This window comes from Carassius auratus, chromosome 2 (assembly GCF_003368295.1).
Source record: "Carassius auratus strain Wakin chromosome 2, ASM336829v1, whole genome shotgun sequence".
NCBI lineage: Eukaryota > Metazoa > Chordata > Actinopteri > Cypriniformes > Cyprinidae > Carassius > Carassius auratus.
Window position 1 is genome coordinate 10,127,217 of NC_039244.1, and position 22,775 is coordinate 10,149,991.

The 22,775-nt window shown below is 39.1% G+C and overlaps 1 protein-coding gene across 8 annotated transcripts in view; it reads left to right on the plus strand.

Moving 5' to 3' along the window:
• Nucleotides 1-22,360, plus strand: part of LOC113115238 (E3 ubiquitin-protein ligase mib1) — a 66,008-nt gene extending 43,648 nt beyond the window's left edge. The window contains exons 13-22 of one of the 8 annotated variants that reach the window (XM_026282675.1): nucleotides 8,719-8,851; nucleotides 10,454-10,540; nucleotides 11,043-11,201; nucleotides 14,544-14,725; nucleotides 14,916-15,105; nucleotides 15,190-15,268; nucleotides 15,589-15,708; nucleotides 17,395-17,466; nucleotides 17,847-17,947; nucleotides 20,576-22,360. In XM_026282675.1, coding sequence (XP_026138460.1) covers nucleotides 8,719-8,851; nucleotides 10,454-10,540; nucleotides 11,043-11,201; nucleotides 14,544-14,725; nucleotides 14,916-15,105; nucleotides 15,190-15,268; nucleotides 15,589-15,708; nucleotides 17,395-17,466; nucleotides 17,847-17,947; nucleotides 20,576-20,716 — 1,264 coding nt within the window. In that variant the 3' untranslated portion in view covers nucleotides 20,717-22,360. Of the gene's footprint in view, nucleotides 1-8,718; nucleotides 8,852-10,453; nucleotides 10,541-11,042; nucleotides 11,202-14,543; nucleotides 14,726-14,915; nucleotides 15,106-15,189; nucleotides 15,269-15,588; nucleotides 15,709-17,184; nucleotides 17,467-17,846; nucleotides 17,948-20,575 lie in introns of those variants that run through there. The other 7 variants (XM_026282679.1, XM_026282684.1, XM_026282691.1 and 4 more) reach the window with 7 other exon arrangements.
• Nucleotides 22,361-22,775: the final 415 nt, after the last annotated feature.

The window sequence follows — 22,775 nt, forward strand, 5'->3', positions numbered from 1 at the left end:
AACACACTTCTTTGGAGACATTTTTCCCGAGCAAGTCCTGTGCAGCAATGCCACCAGATGTAGCTCGTCGATGGGCTCGTGATCTCGCTCTTGCTCTTGTCAATGCAGGTGCATTTTTCCGGGAGAAATGGCTGTATAAGGAGTTCCACCCTTGTCTACATAATGAAGAGCCTCAGTCGAAAAAACTATCCGAAACCCAGAAGTACGATTTTTGGTGCAGAAATTTTATAATCGTGTTTGGTATACATAAAGATAAGGAAAAAAAGGTACAACTCCAGATAAACCATTTTTATCTGTGTGGAGTGTTCATTTGTATGAATTTAGTTACTATGCTGCCCGCAGTTGGAATCAGCTTCCAGAAGAGATCAGATGTGCTAAAACACTAGACACATTCAAATCTAGACTCAAAACCTATCTTTTTAGCTGTGCATTTATTGAATGAGCACTGTGCAATGTCCGAACAGATTGCACTATATTTTCACTGTTTTATTTTATTTTATATTATTTTTTTTATGTAAAATCATTTTCTAACTGTTTTTAAATGTTTTAATCATTTTAAAAGTTATTATTTTTCTTCATGATTTTTACTTTCTTTTATGTAAAGCACTTTGAAATACCACTGTGTACGAAATGTGCTATAAAAATAAATTTGCCTTGCCTAGCCTTAAAGGATTGTCCGCACCAGGTCGATTATCACCGATTATCGTTTAACGCCTCATGACTAAACAAAGGGCATCAATGTAAGTGTGCACACCGACGTGCAAAATGGCACACGTAAAAGTGCATTAAAAAAAACCCTTGGGCTTGTTTTTTTGGTTTGATGCACCGCATAAAAGAATTGGCCAACCAATGAGATTGGTGCTTTTGTTCACATGTCTGGAGCTGCTGAAGTTACAGTAAAACATGACTTGGTGGTGCTCAAGCACAGAGTTGTCTCGCCAAGCACACATTGATACCTAATGAGGAAGTAAGGAAGTAAGAAAATGTTCTTGAAGTCTTCATACAAGGTGGTGCTTATTCCAGTGTTCCCAGAGTTGACTGGTTCATCTTATATAGTTGTTTCACACTTTGCTGCATTGAAAAGATTGGAGCATTCAGCTCTGCTGCTAACAAACTGCTTGTGCTATACTGTAAGGAAGTGTTCACCTTTTCCTTCCTAGTAACAGTGAGCTTCAGGCCTATGACAAATTACCATGTGGCTACCTGAGACAACAGGCCTCGTCTGCATGCTCCTGAGGGATCTTGGTTTCTCACAGGATGACCCAGTTTCATCGTGCTTTTCCTTCACCTTACCTCACCCCTCCTGCCTTTTCCTCCCTTTTCAGATTTACATCTGCCCCCATATTCATTTGGGTGTTCATAAGGCTACTTCAGCCTCATTGCTGCTTCTAAGCTGCTGCTTCTTCACCTTTTATGTGGAGACTGTAACCTATGTCAAGTCGATTATCAAGACCCTATAAAGGTTTGCCACCAATAACAAACCATTCATCATTGCCCTTTCCCTTTGCTCACAGTAGAACAAATCACTTTCAGGAAGGAATTACAAGGGGTTCTTGCCACAGGCTGCATAGTTTGTGTTCTTTAAACTCCTCAACCTAAAAAGTTGACTGCAATGCTGTAGTGCCAGGAGCTGCATTAATATTAATGCTTGCCCATTTCCATCACTGTGTCAGGCAGCCTGTCAATCTCAGCCACATCTAGAAGGGCATGCCACTCACAATGTCAGCGACAAATACAAGAATGCACCAGTGCCAGGCTGTTTTCTGTATTGACTACTACTTTCCTGTGTGGGATGTCTCTGCCAGTGCAGTCTTAAACTATTTCTTGCCCCAAGATGCATCAATTGTTTTAGAACTTTACATACACTCAAAAGAGTTTCATAGGTCTTGCCAGATGTTTCGAAATCATGGTTATCTTTCTGTGATCATTTTGAACTTCTTCACTCCATTAACGATCACATTTTCTTAAACTTAAGCATCATTTGATCAGTAGTACATAATTTAAGTGGTATCCACAAACTCCATGAGCATTGCAGGTGTAAAGATGTAACTGGGTTGTGCGTGTGTGCATGCCGTCTGCACTGCAGTACAGCTGCTTTGCTGCACAGCTCTCCAAATGTGTACTGAGCTGATGCTTTCTCTCCGCATTACCTAAGAAACTAGAAACAGGCTTTGGGTTTACCAGAATCCACCCTGCAGCAAAGAGCAGTACTTCAGAGGTTTCCACAAACAGGGCTCCAGACAAAAAAATCGAGTAAAGAGCCATTGGCTCCTATAAAATAAAATAAAAATAATTATTTTAATTTTTTTGTATTTTGTTTTACATTTAAACATTTCAATCATACTGTCATGTGTTTGACATTTATCAGCATTTTAATCCATCTTGTAGATGACCTGGGAACTAACATTTAAGTTGTACTTTGTAGGCTCTCTTATAAAATAACCTACCTTTTAATGTTAATTCATGTTCATTATGTACTATAGTATAAAAAAAAAGATTAAATGAACTGAGATGCTAAAGCGATCATGCTTGCTACATTAAAGAGCACTAAAACTGTATTTATTGTTTGTATTTCATTATGAATTTTGAATAACTTTAAAGCTGATTCTTTGTTTATTAAAACCCCTTTACGTGCAAACATCGCCGACGGCCCCAGTTTATTATTGTTTCACTTTCACAGCACATTAAACATCACTGTCTTACTTCATCTGGACAAACTGTGCATCAATTGAAAGTTTAAAGACTCCAGTTTCGATATTTGACCAATATTTTGATAAAACATTGTTGCAGTGACAGATATTTAGTGATTTATGTCAGAGGTGCAAAATAATAAATCCGTATAATGCCACATTTTGAATAGAAATTCACCACTCACTCATATTCAGTCACGTCAGCAGCGGTTTATTTGTGTTCACATAGACTCACTGAACAGCGTCAATAAGGATTTACAGACCAAAGATGCATATCTGCGGAGATATATGGATATATTTACTGATGTTTACTTCATATTTCTTCAGACAGAATCGTCATTTCTATTCATTTTCCACGGATTTACGCAATCTGATGATAAACAACCTCTCCCAGCGATCTGTGTGTGTGTGTGCGCAGTGGTGTCAGCTCGTGCGGTGTGTCACTCAGACTCTGATTGGGCCTTCCCAATGTCAATCTTAGAGTTTCATATCTGGACACCGCCACATCGTGTCACATGCTTCCTGCACACTTCCTGGTAGTTATCTGGCCAAAACAACACTGAAACACCTCTGTACACTAGTGGTGGAAATTATGATTCTTTCTAGTGATTCGTTCATTTTCAGTTCGTTCACCAAAATGATTCGTTCAGAATCGTTCACTGATTCATTCAGTGACCATTTCTTCGTATTACACAAAATAAACCAGCAGATGGCAAAAAAAAAGTGTATTATGTTGTTATGTCTTAAGTCAACGAACGTATTCACTTGTTACAAAAACTGATCTGGCTTTATTAAAATGTGTGTATAATCGCATTCAATATATAAAGTCTAATTAAGTTGTTCAGATGAACAAAGCACAAGGTTTTCTTGCCTAAATAGCATTTTAATTGTTTGGTCAGACAGTTTGTATATTATATATTCACATTCATCAATCGTGGATTAAACGTGGAGTTGCTAAACAAGCGTATGTGCACAGTACAGTACCTATAACTGCGCTTTGCATTTTTGCGAGATTGACATGCTAAATGGCAGACTGACCCGGTTTATTCTCATTCATTTTGTTCACGAACGAGATAAGCTATGTACCAGTTCATTTCATTCACAAACGACATGTATCCGTTCTTTAAGCTCGTTCACGAATGACATGTGTGCCAGTTCAGTCATTTCATTCACGAACGAGATTTACTAAATCATTCAACACGTGCACGAACGACATGTGCTTTGCCGATTGACAAACGTGATTGGTAAACAGTTTGCCAGAATATACCCTGATCATCAGGTCAGTCATTTCATTCACGAACGAGATGTATCATTCAACTCGTGCACGAACGACATGTGTGCCAGTTCAGTCATTTCGTTCATGAACGATAAGATCTCTAGATCTAGTTCAGACTCATATGAAACTCGTTCATTGAAGGGCGTATTCGTTCACTACATTCAACAAATCAAATACTCTGTCACATCTTATTCTCGAGGCTATTGGCTCGAGGTTGAGTAATTCTTTGACAGGATGAAACAGTTGTTACCCGGTTCACTGAGCTGCGCATGCGCTGCTTATAGCGTCGCGCTGCTGTGGAGGGAGGAACTTCACTGAACGAGAAATATGAGTCAGTGGATTACGTGAACGAGAACGATTCGTTCACCTAAAAGATTCGTTCAAAAAGAACGATTCGTTCACGAACGACACATCACTACTGTACACACGAAATATCCAAATAATAAACCCGTGATTATGATAGTAAAGCTTGGTATGAGATTTTCTTGAGATCTGGGGCGTTTTTATAAAAAAAATCGAAAATGTACATGGGAAATGCTAACTTGTGCAGCGATGAAAAAGGCTACAAATAATATATTTTTACAACAGTAAACGACCAAATTCCACCCCTGATTGCTAAAGGAACTTATTATAAACACTCGATCGGGGTTTAAAGTGAGTTTTGAGTAAAAGTGTACTAATAATTTCATAAATTGTCCGATGTAGCTTGATGTTAACGTTAGCTACAATGCTACTAATAGCAGGTGCTTTTCTTCTTCATAATGCATTTTTGTCTCAATAATTCACGTAAGGTCGTAAGAAAATGTTTTGTTGCATTTTTAAAGTAAGACTTTTGATAAATAAGGGCTAAATGCAAAGAGAGACTGAAGTGAGATCGCTGCTTTGTTGCTTTGTAAAGCCTGAAAAACCACAATCAATGCTAATAAAGGTGGAATAAAAACAAAAGAATAATGATAAAAGAATAATGCGGATAATGTGTCATACCTGGCGGAGGTGTGAAAGACTCGTTTGGTGAGAACAATAGAATCATGAATGGGGAGTTTTGCAAAGCCAACACACACACAAAATACACAGAAGAGTTTACATGTGAGATCTTACAGGGATGACAAGGGCCATAAATCAATCTGATTAGCCTTCTCTAAAAACACACATGACATGGCCTTAGAAAATATTTCATAAAATTCACAGTTTTACAGATTCAATTATGACATTTTTTATGAAGTTTTGGAAGACTTGTGGCCTTAGCTACACTGTGTTTTCAAACTCATTTCCTACATCAACAATTTTTAAAATACATTTAAAACATATGTTTTTAATATTTTTATTTTTGTTTTTATGTTTGAGCTTATATATCTCTATTATCATAACAGTCTGAGTGATTCTGATTCCTGAACAGTAAACTTTAAAGTGTCAGCTTTGTGAACAAAGGTTGATTATGTATCTAGTCAGAAAGAATCATGAGCAGAAACCTTTTTATTTTGGGAATGTAATTTCGGTCTCCATGCCAAAAAAGGGGGGTTACTAGTAAGGGGTTAAAAGTAACAAAGCACAAAGCTTTTTGCTATTACTGGACGGCAATGCGCTTCAAATAATGAAGTTCACACATTAACAGAACACTGCATAGACCTAAGATCTTGTTAAGAAGAAACTATATTATTAATGATTATAAAAGAGAATTGTTAAAGATATTACTAATATCCAAACAGCTGACAGCTTTACCTGTTGTAGTTTGTTCAAGCTGTGCACGAAATAGATGCTGGTTTTCTTTTCGTGCACTTCACATCTCTATTATTTCTCTCGCACGCGTGCTGCACAGCTGAGCTGTCTTTATCAGGTGTGTGTCAGCACTGCTGTGCGGCAGAGATGAGGACTGTTTGAAACACTTTTTTCCACTAAAACTTTGAAGTGCATCGTCTTTAATACGTGTTTAATACGCAAAGGTAGACAGAGTACACAGCTTCATTACTTGAGTAAAAGTACAGATACCCCTTGCTAAATTTTACTCAAGTACAAGTAAAAGTATTACAGTCAGATGTCTACTTAAGTAAAAGTACTGAAGTACTTGTTCATAAAAGTACTTGCGTATCAAGAGTAAATTTTATAAATATTGCATTATTACTGCCACAGTGCTTACATTTATGTACAGAAACGTCCTACATGGAGTTATGAAAAATGTTAATACACTGGAGAATGTAAAAGGAATTGAAAGTAAAATCGTCATTTTCATCTTTTTACCATGTTGCTTTATTTAACATTTCAAACTTGCCCACAAGGCAATAGCACAATGGCAACGCTCTGACAAACCTCTGCTAGAGTTTTAATGGATTTTTGCACCCATATTTGCCTGCGTTAAACACACCACATACTCAAAAACATCAAACCAAATGCTCAGCTTACATTAATGTGGAATATCAGAAAATAAAATTCAGCTAACAATTGTGTGTACATGTGAGTTTCTCTGTTTTTCATCAATCAAATCAATAAACCTAAACCAGCAAAGAGGGCAATATAGCAATGTTCTGACACACCTCTGAAACTGACCCATTACTTAAGAGGATAGGTACAACCCATTCCAAAAATGCGCCCTGGCGCACAGACCATTTTTTCCGTCGTTAAAATAGCAAAAGTGGATTTGGACACGCCCTGAGTGCACCTGCGCCGTGCGCATTACACTTTGCGTTTAGTTCATTAAAATAAGGCCCTCTGTGTGACAGCTCTCTCTCTCTCTCTCTCTGTGTGTGTGTGTGTACTGTACTTCAAATCAATCACTTATGGATATGGATAGAAATGTAGCGGAGTAAAGAGTACAATATTTGCCTCTCAAATGTACTTGAGTAAAGTCATGAGTACTCCCCAAAAATGATACTCGAGTTAAGTACAGATCCCTCAAAATTGTACTGTCCGGCTCTGTTAAAACGTGAACATAGCAAATGATGCCATCGCAAAGCAATCAGGAAAAAGGGCATCACATGCTATTTCTTAAGTTATAACATGTAAATATACATGCTTAGTCAACAGTGGCGACCTCAGCAACTCCACTCGCAATTTTATATTTTTGATTGAAGATGCGACCATTTTAGTCACAGTTTGGAGCCCTGACAGATCCACATTCATCAGTTTCTTTTTTTTCTGTACTCTTCCTTTTAGATGCATCCTCATTTATTTCCACCCATCCCACCAATGATACTTTAACACCCTTAACACTCAAAAGCAGTTGAGAATACTAGCCCTGTGCTGCATAAAGTGATGTTTCCTTGATTTGGCAAGACCTGATGAGATGGCTTGGGTATGTCAGTTTTCCGGGGATTGAATGGGTGACATGGCCTCTCTAATGCCCCCTTCCTCAAATCTTACCTTGGAGGTCCAATGCCCCGCAGAGTTTGGCTCCAACCCTGATTAAAGTCACCTGTCTGCCATTTTCGAATGATCCCAAAGACATTGATTGACACTGATTAGCATGCTCAGGTGTGTTTGATTAGGGTTAGCGCTAAACTCTGCAGGAAAGTGGATCTCGAGGTCCAGATTTGAGGATCCCTGCTCTATTGGCTGTTCCAAAGACGCGACCTCTGCATCGCCCAACTCATAAGCACTTCCATTTCTGCGCTATTTGAGAAACATTAAACGGCAAACAATACGAAAGCGAAACTAGTTTTGCTTTCGTTTTGTTTGCCGTTTAATGTCTCTCAAATAAAACCGCTCATTCGTGGTAGAAATAGTCAAATGTATTGCATAATTCTTAAAATAAACCTTTTGAGTGAGAAATTCAAGCACTTTTCAGTGACTTTCAAGCAGTTTACACCGCTATTTCCAGCACCTTAAAGCTCTTAAATGATGCATTTTGAATGTTATTTTAATGGGATGAACAAAACATACTTTTTAGTAAACAAACACTTATGTATAATAAAAGAAAAATACATAAAATCACAATAAGAACAGTAGACAGCAGCAGAAGAGCACTTATTGGCTTATGAGTAATTAATTTATGCTTTTTCTTTATTTTGAAATTATAAAATCACTATTATAAAATATCAAATCATCAAGAAATTGGATTGTCAGAATTTTACTCTCTTTTTTGTATGAAGTAAGAAAAGTCACAAACTTGTCTTCAGTTTGCTACTAAATCACTCATAATCACTGAACTTGGTCAGTTCCATATGCTAAAAGAATAATGGTACATTTATTAAGAGTGGAATATATAATTTTTTTGTATATAAAAAGTAGATTTTGCACCTGTTACTGCCATTTATAAAAGTAATGTGACACTTTGCTGCACTGAAAAGATTGTATGCATCTTAACTCTTAACTTAACTGTCAAATCTGTATAAACACTAATGTTATTGGTAACTGCACTTATTAATGCAAAACAATAATCATTTTATAATTAAATGATCTTTATTTTGAATACACCCACAAACCACCCCCAGCACAACCAAATCTGCTCCTGGCGCCACCATCTGTAGAACTTAGTGACGCTGGTGCCACTGCTCTTAAATGTTAGTCTGGAGCCCTGTCTTAAAGTATCACCCGAGACGATTCTCATGATACGCTTCCTCCTAATAATGTTTTGTCATTGTTTAAGTGCTCTGTTCTTCTTTATTGCTCTATTACCTCTGGTTCCCCTCACATAGTACTCTGTTTATTCTGTTGCTTCCTTGATTCCCAGAGTTCAGTGCCCTTCATGTGACCTTCACAGCCTCACCAAATTTATAAAAGCCTGCTAACTGAAATGTGTATTTTGTATTTGTTTTGCAGTGCCATGCGTGTGCTGCTATCCAAACTGCCACGGCCATGGATAGTGGATGAGAAAAAGGATGATGGTTATACCGCGCTTCACCTGGCTGCCCTCAACAACCACGTGGAGGTGGCAGAGCTCCTAGTCCACCAGGTCAGCAGTTCTAACACGCTCTCTGTCCTCCAGCAGGTTATTCAGTCCACCAGAAGGGTTAAAGCATCAAGCACCTGTGCAGATGATGATTCCGGTGGATAATTGATGCAGTTAATGTCATTAGGGGCCTAGGAGAGCTGAGAAAGTACCCCAGCTCGCAGTGTACAGTCACAGTGACTCTTAAGGTAGAGAATAGAATATTCCTGTGGATATTTCATTTAGAAAACCCTGTAAAACAAAATATTATGTACAGCATTGATAGCAGAGCTTTGCATCATTCAAAATTGGATTAACAATGATTATTGAATTCTTATTGAATATTGAAGGACAATTTAAATTTGTATGAGGTAGAATAAAAATAAATAAATTGACAGTATTTTCCGCACTATAAGGCTCACCTTCAATGAATGGCCTATTTTAGAACTGTTTTCATATATAGGGCGCACCGGGATTATAAGGCGCATAGAATAGAAGATACTGCAGTCAAACGTTTGACTGAGTTTGCGTTAGGCATCCACTAGATGGAGCCAGATTATAAGGCGCACTTAAAAACCTTTAATTTTCTTAAAAAAGGATTTATACGCCTTATAATCCGGAGCGCCTTATATATGGATCAAGGTTTTGTTGACATTCCCTTTAGCACAGCTCCATCTAGTGGATGCATAACGCAAACTCAGTCAAACATTTGACTTTTATAGTGCGGAAAATACGGTAACCGAAATAAGTGTCATTTTCTGTCATTCAACTTCCTGTTGAGTGGGGCTAATTGAATTCAGTGCAAATAGAATTCAATTAGGGTGGGTATCTGACAATTTTATATCATGATCGATCTTGAAGATGTCTATGATCTACTTCTCAGGCGAATCGTAGAGATTGTGTTCATTATGTCCTCATAATAATGTTAAAACTGCATTAATGCCTAAATGACTGTGGCTGGTCTTATTATATCACCCGTCTCTATCATGCGTCTTTCGAACATAAATGATTGGAAAAGAAATCAGATGCGTGTCAGTGTTATGGATCCGTGTATTCCATCTTAAAGCATAATGCAAATACGTACTGCTCTCTGTGTCATTGTTGATAAAAAAGAAAAGAAAATCGGTAACAACGTTATTGCAACATTCCAGCAATGTTATGAGAATGCTGCACTGGCTGTGCAGCCCTTTGTCAACTACCTGCCATGACAGAAGAGAGGGAGAGACAAAGAAAAGGTTCACACCAGCGACTTAAGCCTCAGCCGCCGAACCACAGTAGAGCTGCACTGCAGTAGTGCAGAGAGATGTTGCTATGTGGTTTCACTCAGGGAATATCTGAATACAAATCACCATTAGCTCCCATTTCCTAACAAAACCTATGGGACTAGAAGGCGTGCTCATGGGGAGCGATTCATTTTCATTAGTTGAGGAGCAATATCGACAACGACTTGCTGAACCACTCTGAAAACATTGTTTTTTATTGTGAATGATAATACATTTTTTGCGTTCCTTTGTAAGGCAGTGTATAAGGCATCTATATAAATGTAAATATCACAGTGGTTAAAGTTTAAAGCATTGATCTAACAACAGAATGATTTGTTATTTCTCGGTGTTGCTCTTTCCGTAGGGAAATGCCAATTTGGACATACAGAATGTTAACCAGCAGACGGCACTGCATCTTGCTGTAGAACGCCAGCACACCCAGATAGTGCGAGTAAGTGCTTCTGTCTTCCTCTGTTCTGTTCTCTAAATTTCCTTTCAGTGTTTGACATCTACAGCCCTCGCCCCGTGTTCTGGCTTCCTGCTCAACACGAACGCATTGATAAAGCAATGTAGCTAAGTGCTCCAACTTAAGAGTTCTGCTGCAGATTTATCACCTCCAATTGAATTCATTTAGTCCTGAGCAATCTGGATTTAGGAGAGGTGTGGAGAGGGGGGTGGAATGGGGACTCAGTGGAAGCTAAAGCGCCATCTAGTGGGCATATGAGAGCAGTGCAACTCTCCTATCATAAGCATCAGTATTGGCATGGTCTATTGAAAAAAAAAAAACTCAAGTAATAACCAAACAGAACATTCTTATTGTGTCTTATCATTTGGTCATTTACATACATGATGAAATTTGACAAATGCTTGTCATATTTAGCTTGTTCATCTGATTAAATCCACCACTGTTAAGAACACACTGGTTAAATTCAGTCCTCTGTTTTTGTGTCCAGCTCTTGGTGCGAGCTGAGGCAAAGTTAGATGTGCAAGACAAGGATGGAGATACACCTCTTCACGAAGCCCTGCGTCACCACACTCTGTCCCAGCTGCGCCAGCTTCAGGACATGCAGGACGTCAGCAAAGTGGAGCCCTGGGAGCCCTCCAAAAACACAGTGTGTACAGAGAAGTATAGAAGTATATAACACAGTGTGTTCCTGTAGCTCAACTGGTAGAGCGTTGCGTTAGCAAGCAAGCTAGCGCAAGGTTGGGGGTTCGATTCCCCGGGAACACATGATAGGTAAAAATTGATAGCCTGAATTTGGATAAAAGCGTCTCCTAAATGTATTGTATTAATTTAATTTAATTTAATTTATAAACAGTACAAGTGTTCTCAATAAAAGCTTTAAGTTAACAATGTCATGTAGTTAACACTTTCAGTGCTGTGTAGTTGATCAAATACTCTATTGATCCACAATTAATAGTTTAAATCAATTATTATTTAAAAAAAAAACAAAAAAAAAAAACAAGACAACATATTACTGATATAGGGCCCTATGAATTGTTTTATTTTTTTTCCCCCAAAATTTTATTTTTCTCCAATTTATTTTCCAGAAAAATAATGAAATAATATTTTATATTCCAAAACCCCTTTTCAAGTGAACTTGATTGCGATTTCCTGAATTAGCAAAACTGCTTTCACATCTCTCAAACAACTGAACTTTTACGTCAAACAATGACACAGATCCCACAAAAAGAGCTCTGGGTAATAAGTAACAAAACACTGAGGCAGTTCCTCTGCAGTCCAGCGTCCTGTATACCGCTCAATCCTTCAGGTGAGACATTCTCCCCTGATTATTCAATCGCTTTTCTTGGGGTTGCATATATTAGTGTAATATTGAGTGGGAAGAGAGAAAGCAGAGAGACAGCTTTGGCAGACATAAGCCTAATCAAGACATTTACTATATTAGTCACGCACAGCCAGACCTTCAGGCGGACTGCAGAAGGTCTTGGAACCTTAGCCGCTTTGAATAGCCAAGGACTGCCCAAGAGGCCATATGACTGACCGGTAAAGCAACCGATCATGTTTTGTTTTGTGCCATGTCATGTTAAGTGGTATGGAAATGTCCTCACAATAACAGACCGGTGTGTAAAACTGTAGGACCTATTTTATAGAGTCTGTGCCATGAATTTTACATACTTCACATACTCTTGAAAATCCAGCGTTTAGTTGATCCTGATAAGCGCTCGCGGCAGCTTTCTTCTTCCATGAAGGGTTTAGCATCACCGCATCTTTGTTTCCAGGCAGAACCTTAAAGAACGCGACACGCACAATGATGACTTTGAAAGTGTGCCATATGCATCAGCTGTTCGGCCAACGGTCTGTGGGCATGGTGTCTGAGGCTGAAACTATTAGTCAATGCTCGCTTTGCATAATTTATTGGCACGATGATGGCAGTCAAATTAGCAAGCCTGTGAAATTAAAAAATTGCAACACATGCCATGTTCTAAGGCAGGGTTATTCAACTCTTGCCCTGGAGAGCCAGTGCACTCCAGAGTTTGGCTCCAACCCTAATCAAACACACCAGAGCCTGTTAATCAGTGTCTTTGGGAATATTAGAAAATGATCAGGGTTGGAGCTAAACTCTGCAGTGCACTGGCCCTCCAGGGCAAGATTTGAATAACCCTGTTCTAAGGTAAATGATCCCCCAAATGTGACGTGATATAGAGAGTGAACACTTTGTACAAAACATCAACGAGCGAAGCTAGTCACGATGAGGCTAAACTGGATGTAATCAGTCTCTCACTGTCAACCACCAGCTTCTTATAGCTTTTCAGCTCATATCAATTTAATAGTTTACTCTCTGTAGATTTGAGCCCATAAAGAGGCAATTCATCTGGAAATGTAAATTATAATTTACTTGGTACTCATTTCACTAGAACACAAACTGTACCAGTTGCACTTCTCCATCACATACAATAGAATGTGACCTGAAGTTTTGAATCGTCCAGCCCCCATTATCACTTTTGTGGTCCAAGGAAGATATTTTCGTTTTTAAGTAGTTTATTGTATTTGAGATGTGTTTTTGCACATCTAAAAAGGTCACAAACATGCATGAAAACAGCTAATAGACTACATCAGAACAGCAGATCTGCAGGTTTTTCTCTGCGCTGCTGCTGTTATACTTGAGTTCATCCATCAGTGCCATTGTTTCTTAGGTGTCCCGCAGCACTTACAACCCCCCCATCCCCACAGCCTTATCTTTATTCACACTTTATGCTATCAATTCACTCTGGATCAACTGTCAGAAAATCTCACCATAGCATCTGACACCAGACAGACTGACGATGCCGGTCCCATGCACCCTATCTTTTACAGCTTTTGTAGCTCCTCTTACGCCTGACCCCAGCCTTGCCAGTTCACCTCATCGCCTCTCCACGACTGTGGTAAATCAAGCATTGTGTGACAGGGGGCTACTTCCAGGCCAGCAGTCAGCAATTTATTAACACAAACAGTGTGACAAATCTCTCTCTATCAAGCCATCACACTTCCCACACGCAGCAGAGTCGGGCCATCCATTTAAAACACTCCACTGAAGTCCTCAGTATGCGGAGATCTGCCCACTTTTATTAGCTCAATATGGTCTATAGCATTTCATCATTCCAGGTTCATCTACAACATTACATCATGAGCATGTACTGTATGGCCTTTTGTGTTTCTTTATACAGAAGTCAATTAAGGATTATTTTAGTGGTGTTTATTAAGACATGCATCACTGTTAATGTTGCTTATATTGCTTAAGAGTGATTTCAGTTCAATTATTTGACTTTTTTTTTTTTTTTACCTGGTGAATTATAAAATGGGCATCGAAATCCTATATCCTTGCACTGCCGATGCAAGCAATTTCTAAAGAGCTAGAGACTTGACACTCTTGATTTGGCCAGTAAGCAGCATTCAGAATACCATCAAAAAACTATAACTGTAATATACTGATAGACAGATCGAGATTCCAGTCGAAAGCAAGTATGAAAACAGGAAATCAAACCAAAACCTGGATTTTAGGGAATATAGAGATCCTGGCAAGGACATGTCAAAGAAAAGAGCGCATATGGTCACCCTAACTGTGTCTTTATCTTTTTTAAGCATCAACATTTTGGTTGCATGGGCTTTCAATGTAGGGACATAAAAAAAATGAAAAAAAAAAATCACTCAGTGATTAATTGAAAACGGTGTCCGTGCTTTCATTAGAAAGTGTAGTGCCTTCATTAGAAACATTAGCTCTATATATAATTAGGTTAGTTTGATTTATCCTTGGACTTAGAAATGGATATTTAGAAAATAGAATTCTAATTCGTCAAAAAATGTGCATTTATTTTTTTTATATAGGCTCTGCACCGTGCTTATTTTAATTGCATAGTGTAATTAATTAAACTTCAGCATGGTTAATTGTGACTTTAATAGATCATCTATATTAATCTGCTATATTTGACTCTATGTTTGTGGCAAATCTTCACAGTTAATTATGGGACTGGGCACTCAGGGGGCTGAGAAGAAGAGTGCAGCCTCTATTGCTTGCTTCCTGGCGGCCAATGGAGCTGACCTCACCATCCGTAACAAGAAGGGCCAGTCGCCTCTGGACCTGTGCCCCGACCCCAGCCTCTGCAAGGCTCTAGCTAAATGCCACAAGGAGAAGACTAGGTATGCACATCTGCCCAACCAGTAGGGGATCTATAATGAAGCTTGCACTACGGATATTTAAAAATTGACTTCATGATGTGTTTCCTGCTATTCATTAATTATTCATTTTGCTGTTCATCCCTTTAATCCATTTGCACTTTATATCTCTGTATTTCTCAATTGATGTATTTATTCTCTGTCTTGTCCTCAGTGGGCAGGTTGGCTCCCGTAGTCCATCTTTAAACAGTAATAATGAGACTCTTGAGGAATGCATGGTGTGCTCGGATATGAAAAGGGACACGCTTTTTGGCCCCTGCGGTCATATTGCTACCTGCTCTCTCTGCTCGCCTCGCGTCAAGAAGTGTCTCATTTGCAAGGAACAGGTCCAGTCCAGAACCAAGGTCGAGAAACCCACCTCAGTAGTTTCTTTTGTGCATGCACATACTCTCACGTGCCGTAGTGGAATCATCTTTTTTCGCCTACAGATTGAGGAGTGTGTGGTTTGCTCTGATAAAAAGGCAGCTGTGCTTTTCCAACCCTGTGGTCACATGTGCGCCTGTGAGAGTAAGTCAGCTTGCTTTCTCCTCCCACTCTCATCACCCCGTGTGACTGTCTCTCATCCAGACACAAAAGCACATTCTGTCATCTAGATTGTCAGAATATCTCACATCACATGACTATGATACAGACATTTAGCATATAAAATAATATGGATGAATTGCACAACACTTGTCTAGAACATGCTCTGCTCATAGTTCACTCCGGACTATTTTTCAAAGTTTTGATCTCGTTAATCATCTGGAGGCTTTCGAAATTTGTCAAATATGAAATAGGAGACTAACCCTGTGCTTTGTGTGTGTTTGCATTTGTGTGTACTCCTGCAGACTGTGCCAGCCTGATGAAAAAGTGTGTACAGTGTCGGGCCGTGGTGGAGCACCGCACTCCCTTCGTTTTGTGCTGTGGAGGGAAAGGTATGGAGGATACCACTGATGATGAGGACCTTAGTGAGTGAACTTCCACACGTTCCCGGTTTTAATTTCTCTTTCCCCTCTCTGCCTTGGTTTTCATGTTTAATATTTATGTTGGCTTTGGTTGGTGCTTCTCTGTTTCTATTGCCCGCACACATTTTTTTCTCCCCATTGTCACGACTAATCTGTTATTTCCCAAATGTGTTTTCATGACTCCTCATGAGGAGTTTTCATAGCCCCTCCTCTTAATGCATAATATCAACACCCTGGAATGAGCTTTGTAACCTATCTGCAAAGTCTTCATAACATGCCCCAACACCCCCCCCCCCCCCATTAATTTTTTAGAGAACACATTTAATCTTTTTATAATTGGACATGTCAAAGGGGGCTATCCAAAATTTATTTTAGTCCCCATCTTATTTTGAGTTGTGAATTCCCCACTATTTGTTACAACATCGTTCCTTTTGTATGTGATCACGACACTGCCCATGTTCTTTATGTTGGTTTAGTTTGAGTTCAAAGGGATACTGGTGTAAGTTCACTTTTTTACTGTGTTTATTTATAGAGAGGAGGATCTGTTTCTTTTTAGCTTCGCTTAGATGTCCAACACATCCATCCACACTGACATCTCTGCTGACCTACAGACATGCTGATCCACACACACACACAGTCCAGTCAACAGAGGAATGTAGCCTTTAGCTCTTATCTTGGTCTGTCTTTAGTGCCTGAGCTCTGTTTGTTGTAAGGCGCCACTTTACCACACACACAAAACCAAAGCAGCTTCGACCTATGCATTATAGACCTAACACACTGCCCCCTTTTCTCCATGTAGACGGATCAATGAGAGAGAAATGCCACCATGGATGAGATTCTCTTCTGCTTCAGTCACTTTAAAGATTAGAGCAGTTTAGTCACTACATTTTATAGAGGCTCCTCACTTTAAAAAAGGACTTGATAAACTGGCATGTGAAAGCTGTGGCCAATCATGTGGGCATAGAACTTTTCATTTCCACTAAAGAGAACTTGAATATGAACACGGGAAACATCCACTAATGATGCTGTCATATGACACATTCTACATCATTTTTGGAAAATAAGATTTGGGGACTGTTAGATGACCTTGTGGAAATGATCCAGTCTTGTTAACCGACCCCTGAAGCCTAGAAATGTCTCTCACTATGCCGCAATAAATTTCCCCTTTAGTGAGTATCCATCAAATTTTTTTCCAACATGTCGGGCTAAAAATTATCTAATCTGTCATCTTATTTCACACTAATCCATCATAAATATCTTCATGTCAGGCTTCTTAACACTTAAGGCCTTTGAAACCTTATTGTAAATGTGTTTTGCTTTGTTTTTCCCACTGAATGAAAACCATAAAATTAGGGATGCACAACATAATGAAACTATATTGCTTATTGGCTGTTATTAGAGTTGTTTACATTTCAAAATTGGACATATATATACAAAAAGTTCACATCAGTGCATCCCTACTTAAATTCTTTCTTTTAGAATAGTGACTGTCGTCACGTCCGCAGGTGGATAGTCCTGCAGCCTTAAAGGATGGATAGCTTGACAAACAAGGTCAAAACAGGTGTCAAAAACTTGCTCTTCCTTATACTCCCTCTAAGAATTAGAATATGCCAAAGGCCAGGCTGGATGGCCCCGAGCCAACAGCAGGGGTGCATGCTTTACATAACACTGTGACTGGTTGCTTCTCAGCAGGGGGCTCTAACTCAATGGCAGGGGGGTCGCAGGATCTTCTCCAGCCCAACAATCTGGCACTAAGTTGGTGTAAGTATTCTATTCCTCACCCCAAGTTCTTCCTGCCTCAGCTCCTTCCTGCTTCTTTGGGCTCAAAGTCCATATCTTCACCCCAGCATACGTCATTCTCTCTGGCCTGCATTACACAAATAGTAGCAGCTGTCAAGCGGGAACATAGGCCTGCTGCGATTCAGTGCTGCGGGTTGATCCTCCACCAGGGTGGCTCTTATAAGCCATGCAAAGTATCAGAACAGGCACAAAACTTCTAGAATCAAGTCATCCCTTATTAAATAGGTTAGAAGGCTCTGGGATTTGCAAATGCAGAGGCCCAGAAATCAACTTTAACCAACTGCATGATTGGCTATTGAACTGGTGATGCATTTCTCAGTGGTTTCTGCTTTGCCTTTCAGCCAGCGGAAATATCCCAGCCCTGCAGAGGGACAAAGACAACACTAATGTCAATGCAGATGTACAGAAGTTACAACAGCAACTGCAGGATATCAAAGAGCAGGTAAGCATCGCAGCTTACACTCGTTTTCTCCATGCTTCGGTTACAAATCCTGCCGATGCATATGTGCATTGCAGTGTTAATTTTGACAGCAAATTTTGATTTAGTCTTATTCATAGTCTTCTGACTAAAATGGCATTTTGTTTTAGTCATATTTTAGCCATCTGAATTGTTTTAGTTTGTCTAGTTTTAGTCAACTAAAGTCGAATGGGTTTATTTACAGTGTAATGCATTTATTAAGCATTTCTCAAAAATTTCCAAACTTATTATATAGGTTTGATATTAAGGTTTTATCATGATAGACACAGATTTAACTGCTGTGACACACACCATGCCTTTGTATTAAAATGATATAAAACCAGTTCTCAGAAGCCACTTTCACACTGCACGTCGGACCCGGCATATTGCCGGAACATTGCTGGGTCGCCTTCTGTGTGAAAGCAACCACGTCCCGGGATTGATTCCGGCATTGAACATGGGTCGGGGACCTAGAAACATTGCCGGGTTCAACCCGGGACGAGCGCTGTGTGAACAAAAGCCAGATCTAATGCCGTGTCGAAGTGATGACGCACGTTATCGCGCGACTCTTTTACCGGCTGATTTGAAGGAAGATCAACATTCACGACGAAAAAATATGTGCAAACTGTAATGAAGCAGAGATCCGTTAGTTCCTCTCTTTCCGCACTGACACCGAGACCGATCGCTTGCTTCAGTGAAAGTATAACGTGCCTAACGTTTTCGACTCGTACATTACACGTCACGCCCTGATGTCACGTGTCATTACGGGATCTTTACGGATTGTGTGTGAAAGCATGCATATATCCCGGGTAATCACTGGCAGTGTGAAAGTGCAAAATCTAGCGACCCGGAAACAATTGCTGGAACAGTTTACCCGTGTATTTGCTGGAATGGCAGTGTTAAAGGGGCTACAAAGAAACAAGAACATGGTCCTGCTTTCAATGAAATACCAATGGTTCATTATAACAACTTGCTAACCACATTCTTTCAAGAAGATATTAGGGCTACTAAAGTGATTCAGTCAAGAGCAGTATTGAGTATTCTTCTGTCTTTCTACTGTTGCTTGATTAACATTTAATGACAAAAGCAACTATACTATACTGCTCTCCCTTTAAAACCAAATGCACTTGAATGCAGTGTACTGATACATAGTTTCAATTAAGCATAACAGATTGTGTTTACATGAATACTCCTCAAAACTGACAATTCGGTATCATTTTGTGGGTATTTCTCCATTCATGCGACACGAAACAGAACTGAATTGTGTTTTCTTTTACATTGTCATCCTTTTCAAATTTATCCACATGTCTGCTCATCTCCTAATCCCAGATATTGTCCTTTTTGAATGTTGTATGAGATGCGCAGTAAATTTATTCTATCTTATGTCCCGCCGGAGAGATCGATAGGCTGTTACAGTTCAAATGTCTTCCTAACCACACAGAGATCTGACTGGATCTCTTCCCAAATCATCCCTGCCTAACATTTTCATCTCACTTTTATTAGTTGAAAGTGAAAGTGACGTGACATACAGCCAAGTATGGTGACCCATACTAGGAATTCGTGCTCTGCTTTTAACCCATCCAAAGTGCACACACACATCAGTGAACACAAACACACACTGTGAACACACACCCGGAGCAGTGGGCAGCCATTTATGCTGCGGCGCCTGGGGAGCAGTTGGGGGTTCAGGGTCTTGCTCCAGGGCGCCTCAGTCGTGGTATTAAGGGTGGAGAGAGCACTGTACATTCACTCCCCCCACCCACAATTCCTGCCGGCCCGAGATTCGAACTCACAACCCTTCGATTGCGAGTCCGACTCTCTAACCATTAGGTCACAACTTCCCCAAAATTAGAATATTTTAGTTGACGAAAATATCAATAGATTTTTGTTATTCAAAACTAGTTTTATTTCGTTATCGCCTTGTTTTCACCGGTGAGAAAAAAAGTTGTTGACGAAAATTGAGACATGATTTGTCAACGTAATTAGCACTGGAGAATTTAGGGTAAAACATGGGTTTTTGATCGAATTTCTTTTTTGGTCTATTAAGATATAGAATGCAAAAATGTGATATAAAAATCGAATGAATCCTGTAACGTATTATCTAATATTTACAAATATATGAACATTACATTAGTTACATGCGAAAAAAAAGGAGATGAGTGGTGCGTCATTCGCATAACACAAAATTATGTTATAATGCCTGTCTTGACAAGTATTCATGTTAACGTTTCTTATGACTTCAGTGAATATAAATTTGCGTTAGGTCTTAAAGTAACAGCAGTCTAATATACCTCCTGCTGCCTTTGTTCTTAAAGTTAATCAAACAAAAGGAGGCAATCATGCGCTCTTAACTTTTGTAGCTTTAATAAGAATCCATTCAAATTTAATTGACTCAGTGAAGACTATGTAGTTTTTTTTTTCTTTTTTTCTGTTAGACTGAATTATTGAATTCAAATGTTCCAAATTTGCTAAAATTTGAATTGCAAACCTTGTCGAATAATGGATCAAATCGATATGATCTCTACCCGAAGATTCACACCCCTCATATATATTCTTATGCATTTGCAACTGTATGCAGTAATTGCTCATTTAACATGTTTTCCTTCCACTCAGACCATGTGCCCTGTGTGTCTGGATCGCCTAAAGAATATGATCTTCATGTGCGGTCATGGCACTTGTCAGCTCTGTGGAGACAGAATGAGCGAGTGCCCCATCTGCCGCAAGGCCATCGAACGTCGCATCCTGCTTTACTAGAGCACCGGGCCACAAGCACCTTTGCTACAAGCACCTTTCCTGTATCCACACTAAGCTACGAGTCATCAGTGTTACATCTTCCATTTTTATTTGATCTTTTAGGCTCGATATTGGTCCAGTTAACTTCAGTTTTCTGTTTGCTTGGATTATGTTCAGCACTAGGAAGAAGAATCTAGCTTAACTACTTCACCTTGCCGTTTCGTTCCTTCAAGCGCCTATTTTTTTCTGCCAAGAGCAGCAACACGTACACGGCATGAACTGATTCTGTCGGGTTCTGCTAATGTTTCCTCTTTTATTATGTCAGTGTATTATGCTCGTATATCCTGATGCGAACAGTTGCATCTACAGTATCTGTGTTGGTCGTGATACAGCATGGTGAAACTGAACTCTGTCCTGTCACTGATTCTTTGGAAATTCATTTTAAAGGCTCATTGTTTGTGACATAGCGTTCAGTTCTAAATTGTGTAAATGTAAAGCGTCTGCATTTACTGACAGAAGAAAGTATGTCCTGTTCAAACAGTGAAATCAAACTTTCACCTTTTAGCAGTACTGTTAGTCTAACATTGCATGTTCCTCTCTTCAGTTGCTGCTGTACTACAGTATATACAGAGTATTATTATTATTATCAATCATTTTGATGATTGGCTCGTCACCTGATCAATGCAGGAAAATGCATACTTTCCATGCAACTGATCCCTGTTGTCTTTAAAAGGATATTAGTTTGCCTAATAACCCTCATTATTGGATTGTTCTCCAGCAGTTCTACTTTATGCACCATATATTGTGTTGCCAGATATTTAATACTAAAAGGATTTGGATAGAAACTCCCGGTCTTGTTCCATTGTTCCAAAAACAGGAACACAATTCATTACCTTTTGGGAATAAGGTGCCGTTTATCTTTACCTTACTTGTTAATTTATGTATTATGTATCTTTTTTCTTCTAAATCTGAAAGACTTGGAATATACTATAGAATATCCCCTGTAAGCTGTAATGTGTAAATGGGGCCTTACTTTAATTCGTCCGCAAGACGCCCGACCAAAAAGAATTTGTTGTTGAGGACCATTCCTCAAAGCCTTTCATGAACAATTTGGAATCTTTCTGTGCTTGCCGAAATATATTTTGAAGGTTTATTTTCATTAATTTTTTCCCCTGTGGCCTGTTCCCTTCATCGAAGAGGTCTAAAGTTGCGTCTGCAGTTGTCTGAAGTCATGTTTCACTTCGGTGTGACTCACACTGCCAAGCAGACATTTTTACTGGAAGCAAAAGTAGTTTCATACTTTACCTTTTAAAGATTTGTATCATTTTCACAGTATTAGTCTTTTTTGATCATTGTAACATTAAAAACTAGATGCACTAATATACCTTATGTCATGGTTACCCTAACAGCCTTTTTTGTACCTTGTTTTCAGTACACACACACACAAGAAATAAAACTGCCCTGAAACACAAAAAAGTATCAAAAAACACATTGATACTGTTGGTTTTTTGTTTTTGTTTTTATTTTGTCGAATTGAATGAATGTTTGATGTATGATGTACAACATTTATCATAGGAGAAATTATTTTTGCCTTATATTGCAATTTTGCTTTGAAAATGCATTGCCGAATAAAGATCTAACAATGGAGCAGAATACTTCACAAAAGATATCGCGTTTTCTCCTTGTGTTTCAAGACTCAGTCACCTGAGATGATCAGAATGAACAAACCAGAACTTAATGTTGGGTTTTCTCGATATTTGATTGGTATTCCCGAGATCATCCTTCACAGCAGAATATAATAAGGGCAGGTATTCTGTCACACGGATGGGCCAACTGGGGTCTTGTGCATTTGAAAGAATCCAATTAGACGAAACGATCCACGTAGGACCAGAGTGCTCATGCTTGAAAACATTAGAAGATTAAACTTAACTCATCCATAGAGAAAAATGTAATGAAAAAAGGCATTCTACATTTTTGAGCGTCAAATCAACTTCCCAGAATGAAGGATCATGTGACACTGAAGACAAGTACAATTCAGCATTGCCATCACAGGAATAAATCCCATTCATTTATCAAAATA